Here is a 23,978-nt window from a genome sequence, read left to right on the forward strand (position 1 = left end):
GGTCATAACCAGTCCTGTTCCTGGTCAAAAATCTCAAGCCTCGTTAACCTTACTCATAACAGGTCCCTACCTAAAAGAAATATTAAAAAAACATTAATGATAGATTTTTTAAATACATTATAAAAATTTGTAACTTAGTCATTCAAATACACTCTAAAAATGTGTTTTATTATAGTTAAAATTACATCCAAATATTCAATTATTTGAAAATACACTTATTTATCATCGGTCAACAATGTCGGATTGATTTTAAGAGTTCCGGTCTCTTGAATTCTTCTAATAGCCTCTTGGTCATCAAGGTCAGCAATGTCGAGTTCCTCATCATCGTCATATTGTGAGTAAGTGCGGTTGGTATCGGTAGTTGACAACGTGCTTAATCCCATTGCGATTTCATTTTTTTCCAAATTTTCTTTCGTCGCTTCAATCTCCACATTTAACGATGTCGTGTGTTGAATTCTATCAACGTTATCCAAGTAATCCTTCAAGCAGATGCAACATTCCACGTACTCCGGGCTTAGTCTTGCTCGACGTATCGAAAGTGATCCTGCCACTAAAAGAAAAAGCAGATTCCGAAGCTATGGTACTAGCTTGAATTGTTAGTATATCACGTGTCATGCATGACAAAACCGGGAATTGAGGTTGCTTTTGTTTTAAAAAATCCTATAGATCAATTTTTTCAAAATTTTCAACATCATTTGCGGGGGCATGCGACCACAAAGTTAGTGTGCACATACATATTTAGTTCATCCATATCGTTATCAAATCTACTTTTTAATTGATTCATTTAAAACCTCATTTATTAAATTATTCATCAACTCTTTCCGACTTTGACGATAACCACTAGAAGAATTAGAACCCTCAAATCCACGACTTGAAGAGCTTTGTTGTTGGTTTCCTCCCCCATAAAAATGTTTATAATGATCAAATAAATTTGAAAATTATGATTAAACAAACGTCTTTGTTCGGTTGAAAAAGAATTATCCGTAACCGTATCTAAACCAAAGGCCACACATATTTGTGTAATTAAAATTTCAACACCGATAACATTTAAATACGAATTTAACAGCACAACGCAAACAAAAGCAAATGAGATGCTCATAAAATATTTTAACAATTTCTTTTTCATTGAACTCATCAACCTTCCCCAATCATGGTTGAACTCATCAACCTTCCCCAATCATGATGGTGTTTGTATTGTGCAATCTTACTTGCCAAAATATATAATTGATTTAAAAGTAAATGGCTTGTTGGATAATAAATATCGGATAAAAGTGTTGTCGTATTTTTAAAATCCCCAAAAATCGTACAATCTTTCAACCACGGCCCAATCAAAATTCCCAATAGAATTTTGCAGGTAATTGTGTTTATAAAATGAAAAAAATATATAATTTTTTTTGTTTTATCAAAATTTCAATAATAAAATAATTTGAATTCCTACTAACGGGCATATCGAATCTCAGTCCCAAAGCTTTAAAACCAACGTCTTCGCAATATTTTATATATTATGCATTCATTTTTTACCCTTTGTGAAAATTCGCCGCGAACATAAGTCTAAACTTATGTATTATGGGTTTACAAGTATTTAAATCGTCTTGGACGACTAAATTTATAATGTGTGCACAACAACGTGTATTAAATAATTTACCGTTTAAAAGAGGTGTTAAATGACACTTTAATTTTTTCACATATAGATTGTTATTACTAGCGTTATCAAATGAAATGCTAATTATTTTAGCAGATAAATCATAAAATGCAAGACATATTTTAATAATTGAAAATTGACGTGCACCTGAATGTGGCGCACCAAACGGTTCAAATGCGATTACACGTTTGAATAAATGTAACGATTGCGGCTCAATCCAATGTGCCGTTATGCATATATAAGAAACCAGAAATCCGTGTGTTGCGTCCATATATCACACGTTAAAGAAATGTTGTTAGGCAAAAGAGAAAACATTTATTGCATTTCACCTCAACACATTTTCCACATTTTAATTGCATCACCTCTAAGGGTTTGACGACTTACCGGTTTGTATTGTGGTTGTAGTGGTTTTTGAATCAACTTCATAATGTGAGGTTGTCGAAATAACCCGACTTGAATGACACATTATGTTGTCATTTGTCGGTTCAACTCGGCATCAAACGACCATATTTGACCTTGAGTGTCAAGTATCGGTTGGCTTGAAACTCCTTCCGACCTCAACCTTGGCACGTTTTTTCGGTGTGCCACCTTAAAGTAGAATTTCCTTCCGCAGTAAGGAGAGCTTGACACATTTTGCATTGTGCATTTCTTTTCCCGTTCGTGAAGATCACCAAGTTGTATAAATTCCTAATCTCGGACTTTCGTCCGTGTTCGGCAAGAACTTGGGCAACTTGTTCGTTTGATGCATCATGTTGTTCACCGCCACTTTGTAAGACAAAGATAGAAATAAATGAGACTTGTGAAATGGAAGCGATAAATGAATACGAGCCGAAGTCAAAAAATATAGCGAGAAACCAAGAATCGTTAACGTTTTTTTTGCGTTTTGTAAGTTGGTATGTAAATTCATACTCCATGACACTTATATATAGGATTTAGAATGCAAAAAAGACCAAAAAACGGACATAAACTTGAAAAAATGTCATATTAACGGCTATATTTTCAAAAACCGGGCCGGGCCAATCCCATAACCGGTCCCGGTCGGCGATCCTACAACCGGTTCTTACCGGTCCCGGGACCGGCAAAGGAGGGGCGGCCTGGCATCACTACCATTAACCGAGCCTTACTATTTTCAACGGGACCGGTTACACAGGGACCAATCCGGATTGTTATTGTTTCAGCACGAGACTGGTTTTTGGCCATGTCTACTTTCAACCAATATGAAGTAATTTGTTTACTTATTCAACTAATATTATATTAACATTCATCCTTGACAAAACCTTATCCATATACACGTCAAGTCTCAATAATACATATTAATAATATTGCACATAAACTTACAACTTGCTACATTCCTAAAAAAGTAACATATTTATCAATTTGACGATTATTTTCAATACATTCCCAACTTGAAAAGGACTTATCAGGCTGCTTTCATATGACGTAATAAAGATGCAAACCACATGTACAAGTTTGAAATGGCACTCGCATCAAAAGAATTTGAGACCGTTTACCAAATAACAAGTTACGTTTAATCTCTACTTAGATGTCGTTTATCAAACACTTATCCGGTTAGCGTTTACCGGTAAATTTAACAATATCATTTACTTACCGGATAAGATTTTAGTCCACCAAAATGGTATCGTATGCAACAATTTACCCGGTAAGCGCTTACCGTGGTAAGAGTCGTCGCCCTCACTTACCGGGTAAGACTCTTGGTCCTTGTTTCGCTCTTACAGTCTTACTGGGTAAGATTTTTGATCTTTACCATATTCATCCGGTAAAGTAAAATGACTTGGTGTTCACTTACTCGAGTAATCGTTTGGTAAACGACCCCTCAGTTACATATTTTATAACAAAATATTTGTTAACACGATGATGCCAGACACTAGTTCTCTAAAACAGAGAAATGGAATCATAAAAGAACTCCAATATAGAAAATAACCGTACAATTGATAAAAAGCAACCTTCGTAAATAAACATTTACATTACATAATAAGCATTAATATACGTTAGAAATTATTATTACCATATTTGGTATTTAGTTTGGCTCAAATGATCGATTTGTCACTATAAACCCTAAACTCGACCAAATAAACTCTGTTTCAAACCGGCCAACCGTTTGACGTAGCATCTCGTCTCCATCAAGGATCCATGGCATGGAACTACATCGTCTTTATTAACTAAATTCGACCCGTGAATGTGAAGATTTTGACCACCGTTAGTTACCGTTACTAGCGGCAATCTAGCCGGAGGTTCTCCATTGCATCTCCACCTGAATCCGGCCATTCTTTGAGTCGATAAGGTGGTATTTCTCGTTGATCCGTTTGTTGTTCACGACATCGGCTAGGCTTATATCGACATAACCCAAAGATTCCTAACAAAAAGACATGTTAATTAGAAAACCTAATATCGCATAGCGAAAGTTAAGATTCATCGTACCTTTGGATGTATTAGTCCCATCCTTTTTGTCGTACTAACGACTTCCAAATGCAATTTCTCGTTCGTTGGCGGCTCTTCTAACGTAAATGTAAACTCCTCTTCCCATCTCGGATCTCGGTTCTTCTTCATAGGCTGCGAATCAAAGAACCAAAATAACGTTAGGAAACGGATATCTATGACCACTATCAAATTTATCATCAAAATCAGTAGAATTCGAAAAACGAACCCTGGTTCTTCTTTCTTCGCCTTTGAAAAGCAAACGAACGGATGGATTAGTGTGATGTTTTCCTTCAAGATCTTCACCTTCATGGATTATAACGACAAGCAAGCCTCCGCCATCAGGAGTTCCTACGGGAGCCTTTTGCATTGCACTTACTTCTTCAATAGCGGTAGGCATTTGGTCTTCTCCGAAAGGTTTGTACATGAGTTCGACCACGATCTGGCCTCGTGATTTGTCGTTATGCATGTCGTTTGGGTCCATATTCTTCAAGAGATCAAGAGTTAGAGTCTTTGGCTGTTCAGGAGTAAGATCTTTGAGTGGCACCATATTCATCCCCATTTTATCATGCTTCCCAACCTACATAACAAGAACAATTATCGGGTAAGAGATGATGTTGTTTACGACATCTTTTAGCCAACAAATGTTGTTAACCAAGACGTTGATTCAGTAAGAGTGGAGATGCTTGCTTACCCGATTAGAGAATCTTACCCAATCAGCGCTTACCGAAATTTTTAATAAACGGCCCATGGTTCAAAATAACTATTTGGCCTTTGTACCATCTTTATCTTAATAGATATTTCGTTTCACAATAACCATCGCGATTGATTACGATCTTTTGGAAAAAACAGTATAACAGTTATAAACGTTAGTTACTCATTAGAGTCAAGAAAACACACCGATTCCCAGTCGAAAACCATGATTTCTAGAGCTTGAACTTCAGGATCTTTCACAACTAGATTGAACTCTTCATTCCATTCGGGATTCAAGTTCTTGTGTTTCACAGTCGTTTTCTTGGATGGAAGCTTGTCTTCCGTTAGTTTCAGTTTCGCGTAAGGATCAGAAGCACCCAGAAGATCTTTCTTTTTAAGCTTCATTGCCCTTACAACCTTCACATTCAGCATTCCAACAGGTCGCTTCATTGCTCTGCCAGTTCGGAATGCGAATAATTCTTCGTTATCTATTTCTTTGTACAAAAACAGAAACTGATAGGACCGATACTTACTTTGCAGGATCCAATATTGCCACCTCAAGTGTTTTTGGCCATAAATACATGTTTGCAACCTGATCTTTGATTAGCTCCTGAAAGAAAAAACAAGCGTCAGAAAATGAAACCAACAATGATTATCATCTGTATGCATACAAGTTCTCTTTAGATTACAGAAAAATCTAATCTTTAACCCTTAGATTATTCTAAAAAAATGAAGCTGTAGTGGCTTTCCACAAGAACAGAACAGAAAAGAAACTAACAAGCCGCATACCTGGACAAATCCGTATAATCCAGGGATCGACATGAGATCTGCACCGACTAGTTTTACTCCAAAATCAACATGAGGCTGTAAAAACAGATAGATTTGAACTTTGGTGTACTGAAGTCGACAATCAGGGGCAACCATGGTGCACCAAGGTTCTAACCCTGACCAGATCTGACCTTGTGGTTTAGTAAGGGTTCGTTCTAATGTTGCTTATATTCTTTTAGCATCTAATCCTGAAAGATTGCTCACCTTCTCCATAAGAGAAACTAGAATTTTACAAAAACAAGGGAAGGTTGGAACCAATGGCTTTAGAGTGATCCTCGGAGAAGCAAATACTTGCAAATCAACCACCTGAAACAGCTTATAGATCAGCAAGATTAATCTAGAAAACATGTGATGTCGAAAGAGGAAGACACCTGAATCGTGGGTCTCAGCCCAAACGCCTTTATACCGACAAGAATGTTAGGATTTGCGGCCCATTTGAACGATGGTTCCATAATCAACTCCTTTTCGTCAGTAGTATAAACCTTCATTCCTGAAAGAAACATCATGAACATAAGTTGGCCATAAATTGGCCACTTTAACCAATACCCACAAAGCCTAGCAAGAAAAATTGCCAGAAAATGCCATTAGAAGATCAAGTTTACTGTGGTTCAATATCTAAACAAGTTCAACCTTGAAAGGTGGGCGGTAGACTGCCCAATGTAAGTGAATCGAATTCAACTTCTTCAATTTTGTACTGAGGAGTCTGTTCTTTGATTATAGGTTCGGTTGTTGTCTGGATGGTTTTGCAAATTGCCTACAAAAACGTAGAAAATGTTGCGTTTTTTTCCTGACCAGATGTAAAAAGAACGAAAAAAGCAAGCAAATCAAGGCACCTTATCCAAGTACGGCCACATTAGTTCAATAAACTTGTTAAGCCAATCAACCTGTGCGAGAAACACAATAAAAAGCATAACCAGAAGGTCGGATATAAGCAACCTATTCAACGTGATGATCAAGACGAGAAATTACACGATCATGGTCAGGATTTTTCACCCAGACGGGTATTTCTGGGAACATTCTTTGCAGGGATGCCTCATCTTGCTCAACCAAAGGCTTAATTTCAGGAGTCTTGATGATGCAACAGAAACAGATAACCAGTTTAACTTATGAATCTACCGTTAAACTCATAATTACTACTAATTGTAGATCAAGAAAACCAAAAACAAGTAAACATCATAATTCAGTAGTGTTGAATTGATATAGAAGAAAGAGAGAAGAAATTAGAACTAACCTGGACATCAGATGATTGGGTTTTGATGAAGAGAAAAAAACCAATCACAATTCCAACTACGATTCCAATCCCAAAACCAAAAGCCCCCATAATGGTGCTTATTATACCCATCTTCGATTTTATATCAGATCAAACGATTTTCTCTACAATTCCAACAAATCTGTGAACTCAAGCAATTGAACCAAAAAGACCCAGAGATCGAATGGGAATTATCATTCAGAATTGCATAATTTGATGAAAATTTCTTCACAGATAAAACTAAAGTAATGGAACTCAGTAAGACCAATAAATGAGAATGGCAATTATGATTCAGAAATGCATCATAAAATTTGGGCAACAGAAACCCAAAAGACCTACATTGACAAGGGAAACTACGATTCAATTATGCACAGTTTTATTGAAACTTAAAAGACCCATAAAAGGAAACACAATTACGATTCAAGATTGCACAATCTACACAAAAGAAACCCAAAATTGACGAAGCCAATCACGATTCAAGATTGCATAATCTGAAATTTTTCTTCACAGATCAAGCGTTTTCATTATCACGCAAGAATTCTCAGAAAACCCATGAAAGATCGTCAAAAAAGAAGAGAAAAGAAAGAAACAATAACGAACACAAGCTATAAGAACATGAAACTGTCGATACTAAAAGGTAAAACCAAAGAAACCTAATCGAGATTCATTGTGATCCCTAAAAATTGCAGCATTTAAGTAGAATTCATATGCATTCTGTAATAATACTCGAGGAAAAACGAAATTCCAACAGGGGAAAATGCAGATGATAATTTCTATAAAAGGAAATCTTGTATTCATGTTATGCACGGCCAACATGCATTGGATCCATACCCATCGGATTTGATTTATGTTTAATGTGTTCTTGGGCAACGGTTTTTGTGCTTCCATTTTCTTTGGAGATTGCTCACATGCATCTTTCATATGAAGTTATGTTTGAATGTCACAAAAATGGAAGTTATTAAATTATTTATTACTTAATCCTACTTTATTTAAATAACAAATAATAATTAGAAGAGGAAAATATCAGTTTCTATGCTTCATATAGATTACATTTATTTAAATAATATATTAAGAAATTTTATCTTGATACAAATTAAAACTAATGGACTTTCGAAGTTTATTACAAAATAGTGACGAGATATTTATGACGAGATGACGAAATGTTTATGAATATGTGTTATGAGTCAAAAGTTATGGCCTCTTGAATCTTATTACAAAGTGGTAACGATATGTTTACAATGAGTTATGAAATGACAGACACTCAGAGCCTATTTGTCTTTTCAAAATTGCCTCTTAATACCTTTGAAGTCTGATTCATACAGACGTTTGGATATTAAGAGTGTTTTTTTCTTTTAAATAAAAGCTTAAAACCTCTAAATGTCATCTGAAATTTTAAGTGATAAATGTATCCTTAAGCTCTAAATGTCCTGAAATTTGGGGGTCAGAAGAGATTTGTTAGCAAAAATAATTTATCTTTTATACTTTTGTAATAAGAATTATTTATCTTTTATATTTTTGCATTAATTTGACCGATCCAGATTTCAGACTTCAGGCATAGAAACAAACAGTGTTACTGATCCAGATTTCAGACTTCAGCACCACCTCTAATAAATCAGAAGTGAAATCAGACTTCAAACTTCAGCACCTCTTAAAAAACAAAAGCCACATCAGATTACAAAATTCTACCACCATGTGGATTTCGAAAAAGATCATATTAATCCAAGTTGGATACGTTACCTCATGTTATCTTTGGAGCGAAATATTCAATCTCGCTTATTCACTTTAACAAAGTCAATATACTCTATCTCATCTTGTATATTCATCATCTTTCCTTGTCGTATTTTACCTACTATCTATTTGATAGCAGCTAAATAAGTATAATACGACTCACAACTTATTCCGCCAGTTATACATGATTGTATATAGTGGTTTAATGATATACAAAATGGTTTATTCAGTAACTTTTTATGGGGAACTGTATACAAAGAAGACAAGTTATTTTTGAAACATGTCCCTTCCAATTAAAAAAACACGTTTTATCCACTGATGAAAAAAACTTGCCAAAGAAAAACCTTTCTAGTATGCAGAGACAAATTAATCTACAAAGACAACTTCATCCATATATGACTTAATGAAAAAACCAATCAAACAAACCCTTAACATTGTGACTATGTAAACCAAGGAATATGCCTCCATCATAACACTTCAGAAGGCCAAACGACTTATTGAAATTGAATGCTTAGCACGCATAAAGTATCACACACCAAATGTAATGAAATCGATATTTCATGTCAAATATTCATTTATAGCGTTATTGACATACAACACCAGTAGAGATCTCAATATCCTTTTGTAACCACTTTCATAAAATTGTTTATAGCGTTATTGACATTTTATGAAAAATCCATATGCTAATATAATCATGATAAATACATACTCGATATCCGGTTCATACTTATTTTAGAAAGAAGCCCAAGTAGGCTTCTGTAATCTGGTGGGTTTTAAAGAACTGGACTTGAAGCCCTTTTCCAAAATAATTAGATCAAGCCCAAGCTTGAAAGGCAAAATATAATAGTAATGAAGCTTGGAATTTTCTTAAAGCATCTTGTACCATTTTGATCCGCTCGTTTTATCCAATGTTTATTGGGCAAGTGTTTATTCATAAGAGTTATCATTCTTATTTACCTTATTAGGTAACAATAACATACTCGACGATCAATAAGATTGTTGGTAAATGTCTTTTACCGGGTAATTTCCGTTCATTAACTAGGTAAGAAGAGTCTTTATTCTCACTTAAAGATTTTCGTCCTTGATATGTCTATTACCCGATAAGATTCTAGGTTCTTGTCATGTTCACTCGGTAGGTTTTCGTAAATGGATCGAGCAATACGCCTTGGGTTCTTTTCTTCAAGCGTGGAAACCCATATATGGCCAATAGGTGGGCTTTTTACAGTGTTTTATTGTTAAATATAGTCCTTTATCATTGATTGATCATTTAGGGACCTTAGCAGGTGTTAAGGATTTACCTAGTATGTATGTGTGTGTGTATATATATATGTGTGTGTGTATATATATATATATATATATGTGTGTGTGTGTGTGTGTGTGTATATATATATATATGTGTGTGTGTGTGTGTGTGTGTGTGTGAGGAGAGAGAGAGAGAGTGTGTGTTAATAAAACATTATCTTACAGAATAAATTAGTGGTATTTGGGTAAATCAGGTCCGCAAGTGGGGATGTGTCACTTGCGGAAGTAGTGGTATTTGGGTAAATCAGGGAGAGTAATGGTTAGAAAACCAATTTATATGAGAAAAATGGTTATTTTAGCTATTTCCCTAAAAACAATTCTCTAAGTTTTAGATCTCACTTATCTGAGATAAAACTTTTTCAACCTACAATTATTTATTACTCACTTAAATGCCATCTTTTTTATATTTTATTTTTCATCAACTCGATCTTCGTTTTTAACAATTTTTGTGATGTTATATAACTTTCCATATGAGAAAACAGTCACATAATATACTCATGAACAGATCACATATATTTGTTAATATTCTTTTTCCAAAAATGATGGGCCCCCAAGAAACATTTTTGGATCCGTCTACGTTATGTTTTCGTACAATTCTTTCTATTTTATATTTGTTTTATTGTTTATAATTGGGTTCCTGTGAAAATGATTATTTTGAGAGAACATAAACCTTCATCTACCTGCATTCTTAGAATGACCTTCATTTAACTATCTATATCTCAATGACTGAAGCTTTATCAAGTTAATTATTACATGTGAAAATGATTGAAGACATAAAAATTCGTGAACATGACTAAAGATGAAGATGAATGAGACTATAAAAGTTGATGAATACACGTTCATCGTATTCATTATGAATTACACATAGACACAGGATATACGTGTTGTACTCTCCTTTGTCCTCCAATTTACAACCGAAACTTGGTTTTCGTTTGAACCCGTCCCTATATATAGAACGCCTTCATTTTACGAGAATGCGAAAACATGGTTTTACTATAGAAAATCACATGTGATACTATATTCCATCACAGATATGATACAAATGTGATATTAAATCGTAGACGCATACGACTTTTGATGCGGTCTAGGTTGCGGGTCAAGTCGCTCTTACACCACTAAGCACGCACACGTGTATTATCAAATGTGATAAGGGTGTTTTTGATGTGATATCCTAATCTAGCAGATGTGATACTAAATCATAGACGCAGACGACTTTTGACACGGCGTAAGTCGCAGGACATATCGTCCACACACCATCAGGTCTCTGACGTGTATTATCACATGTGATAAAAGTATTCTCATATTTTCGTAAAATAAAAGTATTCTCGTTTGAATTTACATCTATATATATATATATATATATACACATACATATGTATATATATTATGTATATGTGTATTATATGAATGTGGATGCTTTAAGTGAAACACACATAATAATGCGGATTTCCAAATCAAATGGTCGGTGTCAAATGCAAGTTGGCTATCACTGACTCTGTCTGTTGGTCATTTCACATAAACATCTTTTATTCTGTTTAATATAATAATATTTTAATAATCATTTATATACAACCATTTCTTAAGCTAATATATAAGATTTTAATCCCGTATAAATTGTTTTTTTGACCAAAATGCAAATTTTGTGCAATAATTCACTTTTTAACTATTTCTAATATTGTATTTTTTTATTTTAACCACAATTTATATAAATACGTTATATAAAGCCTATTTTCAAATTAAAAAAAAATCCGTTATGCAAATAAAGATCCTTACATAAATTTGTATAAACATTATTTTTAATCTGAAAATAGGTTTTAACAAATATTTAAGGCATTTGCATAAATTCTGGTTAAAACAAAATTTTAATTGAAAAAATAACTAAAAAGTGAAGTTGATTGGGAAGATTGATTATTTTTTATATATTTTCCTATAAATAATCTTATAATAAAATTATATATATTACCAACTTGTAAGAAAATTACGGGTTCAAACTAAAAAAATTACTATACCTTCCTTGTTCCTCCGGACCTATTCACCTCAGTAACTCCCCGGTTGTTGGAAATTCAGAGTCACTTGGATCAGAACCAACAACAGATCCTACTATTAGTTAAATGATAATAGGGCCAAAATAAGAAAAACAATATAAGATTGTGACTTGACTTGAAATCATGTGATTATGGAACACAATCAAGATAAGGATGTGTGGGTGACTTGATCTACAACCAAGGTCGTGTGAATCATGTTATTCGGTTGTTCTCGTGTTTTCTTATTTAGTTACTATTTATCGTTTGAAACTGAATATGTATTATTATTCAATAAAAATATATGATAGATTCGAATATTCATATAAAAGTTATTAGATTATTGAATTGTTATCTTTAGTTTTCATTATTATTTTATTGAATTCACTGGTTTCAGATAAAAGTTATGAAGTATAATATTTTGTTAGAGAGAATATGGTAAAAACTTCAATTTTTTTTTTTTTGCCAATGAGTAATAATCATGAAGGAAAAGTCAAAGCATCATAACTCACAAAGTCAACTGGTTAAAAGTTTAAATGTAATAATGTTTTATACACATCCATTGTAGAAAATGTTTATACCCATGGTTTTTTTTTATGATAAATAGTCATTCTATAATCTTTATATCCTTAGTTGAGAACTATATACGATGTTTCTAATGTATGTTTGTTAAAAAGTATCGAGTACTAAGTATTGTTTTTTTATTACTTTACACTTGAGGATAGAAGTGTAGATGAGCTCTCAACTAAGGATATAATCAAGGCAGAAAATGCGCCCCCATCCCCACTCCTCCTTTATGCCCCCCAAATCTCTACCCTTGCCTAGTCTAATCCCTAGGAGGCTCGTTGGGTGTGGAATGTTGAAAATTGTGATACAAAACGATGATATGCAAAACATAAAATTTTGGAGTTTCTAGCATGGCTACACATTATATTCAAGCATGTGTGTGCGTAATGTTACTTTGTAAAACAAAAAGTTTTGGGTGCTCTGACACAGCTGCACCTTAAGCATGGGCATGCACAATGTTATTTTGCAAAACAGAAAGTTTTGGATCTTCTGACACGTAAACCGTCTTTGCTTTGTGTGTTTGCAAAGCTCTTTGGTTGATTGATCGTGGAGTGTCAAAAACCCCAACATGAAGAACCCGTTGAAATTGGAAGGATTTAATTTAAGCTAACGGTGATTTTCTTACATGTCAGACGAATATGAAAATGAAGATGATGAACCAAAGTACGTTCATTAATTAAATATTTTAAAAGATTTACGACTAACAATTACTATATTTTATAGAAAATAAAAATGATATATTAAATAAAACGTTGTAATCATAGAATAGACAGCTAATTAAAAAGAGTGTCTCCTCCAAGCGGAGGATGATGATATCAATGAATAAATAAATGACAAGTTGTATGCTTGATTGATTGGATACAAATGAGTTGATCATAAAATAATGAATGGACCAAACCGACCAAACCTATGAATCATACATTTACTTATTAATTCTATTTCATCATTATTTATAAATTATTTTCAATTTCTAAAAATATTTACTCATTAATATTGTTTCCTGAAAAACACTGATTTTCTTCATTGTGTTTGTAAAATGAAGATTTGTATACATTCGATGGTAATAAATTCATGTTATTTTATAAATATTTGATAAATAATTAAATAGATAAAAAGATCGTGTGGTAATAAGAGTTAAGAAACATATCACTTTTAATCTCATTCCACCTCATGAATTATGTTTGATACGAGAATTGATCTGTTGCATTTCATTACTGTTGATCTTCAATTAAAATCGATACAATGATGGAGATCTCTTCTTGCTATTCTTATCATAACTTTCATTTTCTTGGAATAGAGAATATCAAATACGAACCTTTGAAATTTAAATAATGTTTTTAAACATGCATTATGTATGGTTTCAACAATTAAATTATGCCGACAAATACCAGAAAAATAGAAATGGATTAATTTTTATAGGAGAGCTGTTATAATAAGTGGGTATATGTATAAAAATTCAATTACCAAGTGGATATAAAAATATTGGTTTTGATGAGATATGGTTTTCAATTTGGAGTTAAATCTTTTATATATTTAAATTTTTTGTTTAATATTTTCATTGTATATATAAAGGTGTGTATTAATTAAGAAAAAATATATAATATGGTTTAAAGATTGTTTGGTTGTTTTTTATTAAATCTTGTATAGATAAAGATGTCTATATGAATTATTCTGATAGTTTATGAGGATGTTTTTTAATTGGGATGGGTAGGTGTAAGATTTTTTTTCTTTTTTGACTTTATGCATAAAGTCTCCCTCCCTTGTAAACTTACTGAATAAGTAATCTTCTATATCAATTAAACTACTACCAAATCGTCACGTACAGCTAACGAATAAATTGTGAATTCTATTAATTTCATTAATTTGCTAACAAGGATATCTTATTATTACTTGCACTCAATATAATTTTACGGTTAATTTTTACCTATTCTTTTTTTCCCGTTTTCTACCCTTTCTCTCTCACTCAAATACGATACATGTAAAACAATCTTTAAATGCCCTTTTTAATACTAGAAGGGTATTCGCGCAATGCAGCGATATATATCTTGATTTTAATATTTCATTTTATTATTTATCTCAGTCGTTGTTATAATATGGTATTATGTGATTTTGAAAAAAACGATTATGTTTTTATTTTTAATAAAATATAAATTTGAAGATATCATAATATTTTGACAAAAATATATCGATATTAGTATCAAATTAACTATTTAAAATTTCTTATTTTTTGTGTAATTTTTAATTCAAATTTTTTATTATAATTTAATTTAGGTTTAATGAGTAATTTATATTTGGTTTAATAATATATTTTTTTATAAAGATAATAATTAATTATTTTGTTAGAGTTTTTAAGAGTTTTTGTCAAATGCTTTATAATATATTATAGATTATGTGTTTTTAAGAAAACAATAATGATTTTATTTTAAAATAAAATATAAATTTGAAAGAAAATATATCAATGTTAATATCAAATCAACTATTTAAAAGTTCTCATTTTTTATGTAATTTCTTTATCTTTTTATTATAATTTAATTTAAGTTTTTATTATAATTTAATTTAAGTTTAATAATGAAATAATTTATTTTTGGTTTAATAATATAACATTTTATAATGATAATAATTAAGTATTCCGTTAGAACTCAATGATTATTTTAGTTATATTTTAGATTTTTTATATTTAAAAATGAGATGTTTATCATATATTTGATTATGTTTATCCGCAGTTAGTTACACGAATTCATATATGGAGCTTTAATAAGTTGTACTTACGCACATTCTACTTGCAATCTTGAGTTTTAAGTAATATGCATTAATAAAAAGTGAGTTTTAAGAGTTTTTGTCAAATGCTTTATAATATAGTATAAATTATGTATTTTTAAGAAAGTAATAATGATATTATTTTTAAATACACTATAAATTTAAAGATATCATAAAAAATTTAAAAAATATATATCAATGTTAATATCAAATCAACTATCTAAAAGTTCCCAATTTTTATGTAATTTATTTTTTAATTATAATTTAATTTAAGTTTAATAATAAAATAATTTATTTTTGGTTTAATATTATATATTTTATAAAGATAATAATAAAATATTCTGTTAGGATTCAATGATTATCCTAATTATATTTTAGATTTTTTATATTTAAAATGAAATGTTTATCATGTATTTGATTATGTTTATCTGCAGTTAGTTACACGAATTCAGATATGAAGTTTTAATAAGTTGTACTTACGTACAATATACATGCAATCTTGAGTTTTAAGTAATATGTATCAATAAACAATATTTTACGCATAAAAAGTGATTTTTAAATTTTTTTTATCAAATGCTTTATAATATAGTATAGATATAAATTTAAAATGTTGTATTGTAAACTTTGAGATTCATTAGAAACTCGTTTTTGCTTTTGTGATACTTAATGGTATTCAAAAACCCATTTGGATTATTATATTGCTTAATAAAACTTCATATATTTAAAGTAAATGTTTTAGATATCGATAAGTTTACAATAAATTAATAATTCAATCGTACCTTTTAAAATCAATATATAAGATATCACTTCGAAAATACATTTTGTTTGGGATTCAAAGTACCCTTAAAATAGAGTAAACTACAATTTTGGTCCTTGTGGTTTATACCAATCTTCGAAAGTGGTTCATGCATTTCAATAACTATAATTATCGTTCCTATTGTTTACATTTTGCTTTGAAAATCGTCCTTGGTCACTAATTTCATCGAATTTGTTGGTCTTTTCACCCTTTCTTACTATTTTTCTATTAAAAAATTAAAATTAAAATTAAAATCAAATTAAATTATGTATATAATATGAATACATATACACACATTCACATCCCGGCGACCCTCACCCCTGCTTTTCCTTTCCCATCGAGCATCGATGCAACACCTCCATAAAACCACCACCACCTCCATTGTCCCTCCCTCTGGAACCACTTCTTGAGGGCCGTAGATTTCTTGTTGAAGACGAAGGAACAATCAAAGCACAACCGAAGGCTGTTGATTTATTGTTGAAGAGATGGGTTGTTGATTTATTGAGAGCAAATAAAAAATCATCGACGACAGATACTTCTAGATGGATAAGGTTTGAAGCCACCGATTCAAAGTACAACCGACCTGATTTAAAGCACAACCGGTCTAACTCAAAGCACGGTCGATCGATTCAAAGCACGGCCCCTGGTTTCTGACTCTGTTGGATATTTTGAGGTTGCAGAAGGTTTGTTCCAGAAACCGGAAGATTTTTGAGGTTTACAAAGTGGCACCAATGGTGGCTTACGTTGGGTTTTGATTAGTTTCAGATTTGGGATTTAAGTATGATTTAGGTTGGATTTTGATCGGTTCCAAATTTGAGTTTGGTTTAAATTGGACATGGTTTCAGATTTGTATTTCAAGTTTGATTTTAATTGGGTGTTGATTTAAGTCGCAAAAGATGATCGAAAAACATTTTGGTTTCTTGCCGGAGATGGCGATTAGAGTAGGTCAAATCGTCGGAGATGCTAAGCGGAGTAAGTCAGGTTTGAAGTTGTTCCGATGTGGGTATATATCGTTTGTACAAATGTATATAATATTAAATAATATATAAATTAATAGAGTAGTAATAAAAAAAATAAGAAAATGGTAAAATACTAACATGCTTCTTACTTAAAGGACAATTTTAACAGAGTTAGAGACCTGAGATAATTTTCAAAGCAAAATATGAATAATATGAACGATAATTGTCGTTATTTAAGTTTAGGGACCACTTTAAGAGATTTGTATAAACTATAGGGACCAAAACTGTAGTTTACTCCTGAAAATATAACAAGTAAAGTTAATTATACAAATCAACATCATCACAAATATCAATGATCAGCAAAATTAATATAACTATATTTCAGGGGCCTTATTTGTGAATTTATATAAACTACAGGGACCAAATTTGGAGTTAATAATTACGACGATGATCGAAATGTGATTAAAGCCTTTATATATTATTTTATGCCTTTCTAAAAAGGAAATTGGAGATTGTGTTGGCAACGCAGTTCCCTCCACGTGAGGGAAAGGGAACGTCACACGTGTATGGCTGGGATCAGTTGATTGGTTGCTTTCCGACCACATTTACTTTTGAGGAACATAAGGTATGATCGACGGCCATAGTTCATCCAACGGCTCTGCCTGATCAAGGGTTCAGATCGAATTGGCGGCTGCCGTCCTATCAGTTGATCTTTAGCAGACTTTTATGATTCTCATATTTTTGACGTCAAATAGTCGTTGCTAAAATGCAGGACGACTCATACTTTTTAAGACTTTTGTTATTATTATTGAAGTAAATTACAGTTTCTCGTACCTTTAGTTTTGAGGTTTATTACTTTTCTATCCTTGCGATTTATTTATTACAAAATCTTGTAAACACAAGGTTTGATTTGGATAAAATCAACATGGTTTTATTTATACTAGGAAAAATTAACACCTATTGATCCACATAAAAGTCAATTATATCAGCTTAATGAATAAAATATATTTTTAAAATGTAACCGACCTTGATTGTTAAAATAAATATATATTGTATTGAACATGAGATATAAACCGATGATTTTTAAGATAAATTAACATTGAGAAAAAAAATAAATAATAAAATCAGAATCAGACAGAAACTAACAAAAAACCATAGTGGTAGTTGCATCTATAATTGTATTTGAGGTAGTGACTTTTATTATTCTAACTATATTTTTTTATGTCACACATTTTCTATTATAAATTTGGTTTCAAAAAATTTAAGGGCATCATTCAAAATCAAGTGAGTGCACTTTTCACTTTCAGACGTCTAAATGTTCTTTTCTTGCCATAGTCGAGTGAGCACGAACACGGGAGCCTGCTCAACCCTGTATAGGTTCGTCCATGCCGTCATGTACAGTCATTTGTCATTTACATGTATTTTGGTTATTTAGCTACTTCATATATAATGGACAGTTTAAGAAGCAAAACAAGACATTATCTCTCTCGTTTATAATTATTCACATCGTCAAACCACTTCCTTTGACCGTCTTTTTGTGATAAGTCTCATAACCAAAAAAGCAACATAGACTAAAATGAGGCTCAAGTTTGGAGCATTCGTGCGGATGAAACATAATAAAGTAGGCTCAGCCACATTGAGTAGATCATAACCAAGTGTTATGCCATCTAAGGAATCTTAGGGAGACCGATTGAATGTAACCTGATTATTCCATTTATACACATTGAGTTGAAGAAGAAGTCAGAATTTGGAACCAAATTATATTATCGTTTATCGAACCATGTTAAGTACAAATGAAGAGGAGCAAAAATAAAGTAAGACATATTTAAATGTATAACTAGCCTCTAAACTATGGGAAAATACAATCAAACAGTCTAACAATATTCAAAGATAATTTGAGGTAATTAGGGTTTTTTTTTTTAATTCGTATTGGTGATGAAGATAGCAATGAAAATGAGGAGAGGTTGGATGCGTCACATTTACATATCAAATGACGAAATGTCCTTACATGAATGACACATAGTTGCATTTAAGGGTGTATAATTGACAGAGTTACCCTAAACCCTACATAAAAGAAAACCAATTAAAAAACGTTACTTCAATGTTTTTGTAATAAATGAACTGTAGGGACGATAACGAAAAGACCATGAGCCAAAGGGAAAAAACTATTATTTACTCTCATGCTAAATCAAAGACTTGTCGGTAATTTGTCGGACTAAAAAAGCCTTGTCTAACTTGTTAAATGAACCTCCATATATATATATATATATATATATATATATGGATTCCTCTTTATATATGCCAAAATCAAAGCCTCTTCTTTTACATTTCCATGATGTTGATATGTCTTTGAAGGTTTGTAATTTGTTCAACGCAATTCGTTAATATGTATGTTATTAATAATCTCTTCATCACAAAATAAATGTTTATAATGAAAATTGCATACAATAATTGTATAATTATTACACTTTTAAATTACTAATTAGATGACAATTTTACCTGAATAATTTATTCATCTCATTATTAAGATTAGAATTAAAAAGTAGACACTTATTTTTCTTTAAATAGATACCTGATTGGAGAAAAGATGTTGCTATTTGGACCCTTTTTTATGTCAATTTGGATTTATAAACATCTAAAAAGTGAAACCTAGGATGAAGTCTATCTACTAATTCAGTTGAGAACAAGGTGGGGAATCTGGTTCACCCAATCCGAACGAGTATGGGGATTTCCCGCTAAATCGGGTCCTGATGTCGGGGCCGAAGATCCCCAGTAGGCTCAAACCAGGGTTGGGGGTTGGGGCCGGTAGCATATCCCCCGCCTCGCCCGTATCCGGTATATAATTTAGTAGTTTATTTTATTAATATATAGATTATTTATTTTCCAAAATTAGGTTTTTAGTTTAACAAGATTTGAGAATTGAGACTCTCTACACTCCACGAGACCACGACAAGTCAACAACTTCTTCATGTAATCACGTTCAATCTTCACTTTCACCAGAACAACAGGATCGAAGACTGGGTCTGGAACGAGGAACGGGGGTTTGACCGAGGTTGACTAGAAAAGAGACCAGGGTTGAGATGCTAATCTCCGTACCTGCCGGGGCCTGGGATTGTAAAACCTGCCCCATCCTCGTTCCGTTGTCATACCTAATCGAAATAGGCTGATATGTCTGAGACGATAGGGGTTCAAATACAACATATGGGGTTTACTAAGGATCACTTTTGACAAAAAGGGGCATTCAAAAATCTATTATTATAGTTTGGTTGTAAACAAATATACAATTTCTACAAAGCTCAAATAAAACCTAGGTTTTGAAGCTCTTCCCTAAATTTATAGGTCAAAAATGACGGTATCGACAAGATTAATAAGAAAGACCGAAACTTACAAAAACTAGACTTTGTAGAAATCGACCCCTCATTGGTCACAATCATGACCAATTTATACAATAAAATGTATATTATTATTTCATATTGTCGGTCTCTTAACTCTTAAGGCGCGTTGGTGCATAGATAGGATATGATAGAATGACAGGACATATCAATTGTTCAGCATTTGGCTAAAACAGAACTGGACAGAACAAAACAAGTAAAATGATCAATTTATCCCTAATGATGTGTTTATATATTTTGATTAGTTCATATAATTTTTTACTATAACAGAATAATTATTTTTTGTAACAAATACATCATTAAAAGTTTAGTCAAAACAATAAAAATGACACAAGAATAAAAGGTTTATATAGTTTTCAATTTTTAATTTATCAATTTTGTACATTATTTTTTTTATTATTAATATAATAAATTACATAAATTAATAAAAAAATATAGAAACTGTAAAAACAATATTTTGAGAATAGTAAAATAAAATTTTAAAAAACATAAAATGCAATAAATAAAATTTAAAGAAATGAATAATGCAAAAAGTAGATCTATTTGATATTTTAAAAAAGAACTAAATTTTATTTTAACATTATATTGGTAAAATATAAGTTGTTTCACCTTGTTCCATGGAGTAGGGATGGAACAGGCTTGTTTCACTTTGTTCCACTCTGTTTCTGTTTATTCTACATAAAAGTCTTGTTAGACGTGAAACAAAGATCTCTGTTCAGTTCTATTTTGTCCAATGTACCAAACACACCCTCAAGGAACAAGTCAAGTCTAGCTAAACATATTTAATCGACATATATAGAGAGAGAAAACTTTAAATATAAATAATGTAATTGTTACAAATTCTACAAAAGTAATCTTAACCAGATAACTAATAATGTGATTTAAATCAGTTTCTAAATTTACTCACCACATGCTTAATTGATTTGATAACTATCTCAAATTTTAAAATGAAGAGTTGAAATTAGGTTTATAGTTTGTTTTATAATTGAAACCTTCTATATATATGATCTTCTTTTTTTTTTTACCTTTATTTCATTTCTTCAAGAGTTTTCTAAAATATTTAAATTTTACGAAAACAATGTAAATAGTTATTTTTTATAATAAAAACTATGTATATAAATTTCTTGGTAAATTCTTAACTTTTTATTAAGAAAATATTTTTGATATTTAATCAAAGAAATGTTTTTTGCTAAATAATATTTCAAATCAAAAATTACGTTTGTGAAAAAAAATATATATCAAAACAGATTATAATCTTCATGCTTTTTGGAGGTTAGATCATGCAAGGACCATCTTTTAACTCGTTTTTAGTTTGAATTTTTGTTTTAGGTTTAGGAAATTTGTGATATACAAGTTCATAATCATATTGATTTAAATCAGATCAACATTTTTTTTATAATAAATGTCATGACATAAAATTAATGATAATAACATTCAAAGAACTAGAAACCAAGTATTTTATTTTAGAATGAAAATATCTTTTTGCCAATTTTGTCGTCTCTTATGTGGACCACTTTCCTTGTTAAGTAATCGGTAATCACTTTGTATTTATTTCAAAATTGAAAGGGTATATTTTAGTCATTGTGTCTTCTTTTACTTAAACCCAAACTTCAATACTCTGCTTTCGTTCTTCAGGTAGTGTTTGGTACGCAAACTAGATGAGACAGGACGGGATAGTACGGGACAGAACAGGACGGGACGGGACAAGACTAATTGTCTGTCCTTTGTTTGGTACGACTAGGACATGACAGGACAAAACTATTAAAATGACCATATTACCCCTAAATATTGTTCAATGTTATTTTATATCATATAATGATTGTAAAATGACAAAAAATTAATCAAAATATTGTCATATTAACTTTAGTCCCATGTTGTTCCACCTTTTTTGGTGGAACAAGAAATATCAAGATTTGTCTCACTAAAATTAAAAATAGTTCCACCTTGTCCCATGTTTTTTTGTCCATGACATGCCAAACATGAAATTATTATTTTTTGTCCGTCCTGTCCCATATAGTCTGCATACCAAACGCATCCTCATCAACCATTTTCCCAAACTCCGTTTTATTCTTTTCATTCCACCATTTTTCCAGTCCCCGTGTTTGTTATTAGTCCACCATTTCCAAAGCTCCATCTTTGTTCTTAACCCACCATTTTACCAAGCTCTAATGCTATATTCTGATATTTTATCGTAGAGAGCGATTCTGATATATCGGGTAGATGAGTGGGGGCTGCCAGCTAAAGATCACTATGGGTTTAGGGTTTAGGGAAAAGCAACAAGGAAGTGGTGGGCACATTAATGGATTTTACACATGCTTAAAACATTTTATACATCTTAAATTATTTAATAAAAATGGAAGAAAAAAATAGATAAAAAAAAGACCAAAATACCTCTAGCTTAAATATATTAATAAAATAGAGTTGTACGAAAGATCATTTTCAAACCTGATTAGAAACTTTAGTGATCATTCATATAGTTTTTACGTTTCACAGACGAGTTTAAAAGTTTCTTCATATAAAAAAATCAAATATATTAAATTGTTGGTTAAACATTTAAAATACATCATTACTAATAATCAGTATATTCTATAACTATTTATGTTATAGGTTTAGAAAAAGTCATTATGTCCGGTAACATTTTGAGAATAAATATTAGTGTAGTTTAATATCTACGTAAATACAAATTTCATATTAGCTTTTATAGTAAATTATAAATTTGGTCCCTATTGTTTGTTAAAAGTAACACTTTTCATCCCTATAATTTTGAAACTACAACATGGCTATCGTGTTTCCATATTTGATTCCTACCTCTAACGATCGTAAAAATTTCGTTAAAACAGGACATTTTCATCCTTTTATCGATTTGTTTTTCTTTTACCCATTAAAAAACCGCATTAACCAAAATCACAAAAAATCAATTTTGATTTAATAAAAGACAAAGAAATCGAAAAACGGACGAAAATATTTCTTATTTAACATAATTTTTTAACAGAAAATGATCAAATCCAGACGTTTTTACAAACAACAACCATCTTATTATTTAAAAAATGCAAACACAAAAAAATGTTAGTTTTTGGAACTAAGGGACCGTTTACCTAAACACTTACCCGGTAAGCACTTACTGGTAAAATTCAACACTATCGCTTATTTACTGGGTAAGATATTATTCATTAAAACGCATCGTATGCAACAATTTATCCCAGTAAGTGTTAACTATGGTAAGAGTCTTCGCCTTCATTTACCGTGTAAAACTCTCGATTATTGTCTTCGCTCTTACCGGGTAAGATTTTTAGTCCTTGTCATATTTATCCAGTAAAATAAAATGATTTGGTAAGCGCCTACCCGGGTAAGCGTTTGGTAAACGTTACCTAATAGTGACTAAACTATAGTTTACTGTAATTTTTATTTTGAGAGGTGAATATATTTTAGTTTTATGTTTAATCATAGAAATTGAAAGGGGACAATTACGTTACATGCGAAAGTTATTTTGTTTTTTCTTACTAATAAACAATTAAATAATAAAAATAGAAGTAGCCGTTGGAGACTTGGTGGTCTATTTAAAGATCCCTTGGGCTGGCATTGGAGTGAATCATCCACCGAAGCGAACC

The 23,978-nt window shown here is 31.4% G+C and overlaps 1 protein-coding gene across 1 annotated transcript; it reads right to left on the reverse strand.

Moving 5' to 3' along the window:
• Positions 1-3,884: 3,884 nt before the first annotated feature.
• Positions 3,885-6,941, reverse strand: LOC112525889 (synaptotagmin-2-like). The gene is made up of 12 exons (XM_025136204.1): positions 6,831-6,941; positions 6,569-6,667; positions 6,433-6,483; positions 6,230-6,353; positions 5,971-6,089; positions 5,804-5,905; positions 5,561-5,635; positions 5,305-5,381; positions 4,979-5,225; positions 4,308-4,658; positions 4,082-4,213; positions 3,885-4,016 (listed from the first exon to the last, which is right to left on the reverse strand). The coding sequence occupies exons 1-12, from the start codon at positions 6,939-6,941 to the stop codon at positions 3,885-3,887; spliced, it is 1,620 nt and encodes a 539-aa protein (XP_024991972.1).
• Between the last annotated feature and the right edge of the window lie 17,037 nt (positions 6,942-23,978).

The sequence above is a fragment of the Cynara cardunculus genome (assembly GCF_001531365.2).
Source record: "Cynara cardunculus var. scolymus isolate 2C chromosome LG 13, CcrdV1, whole genome shotgun sequence".
Taxonomy (NCBI): Eukaryota; Viridiplantae; Streptophyta; class Magnoliopsida; order Asterales; family Asteraceae; genus Cynara; species Cynara cardunculus.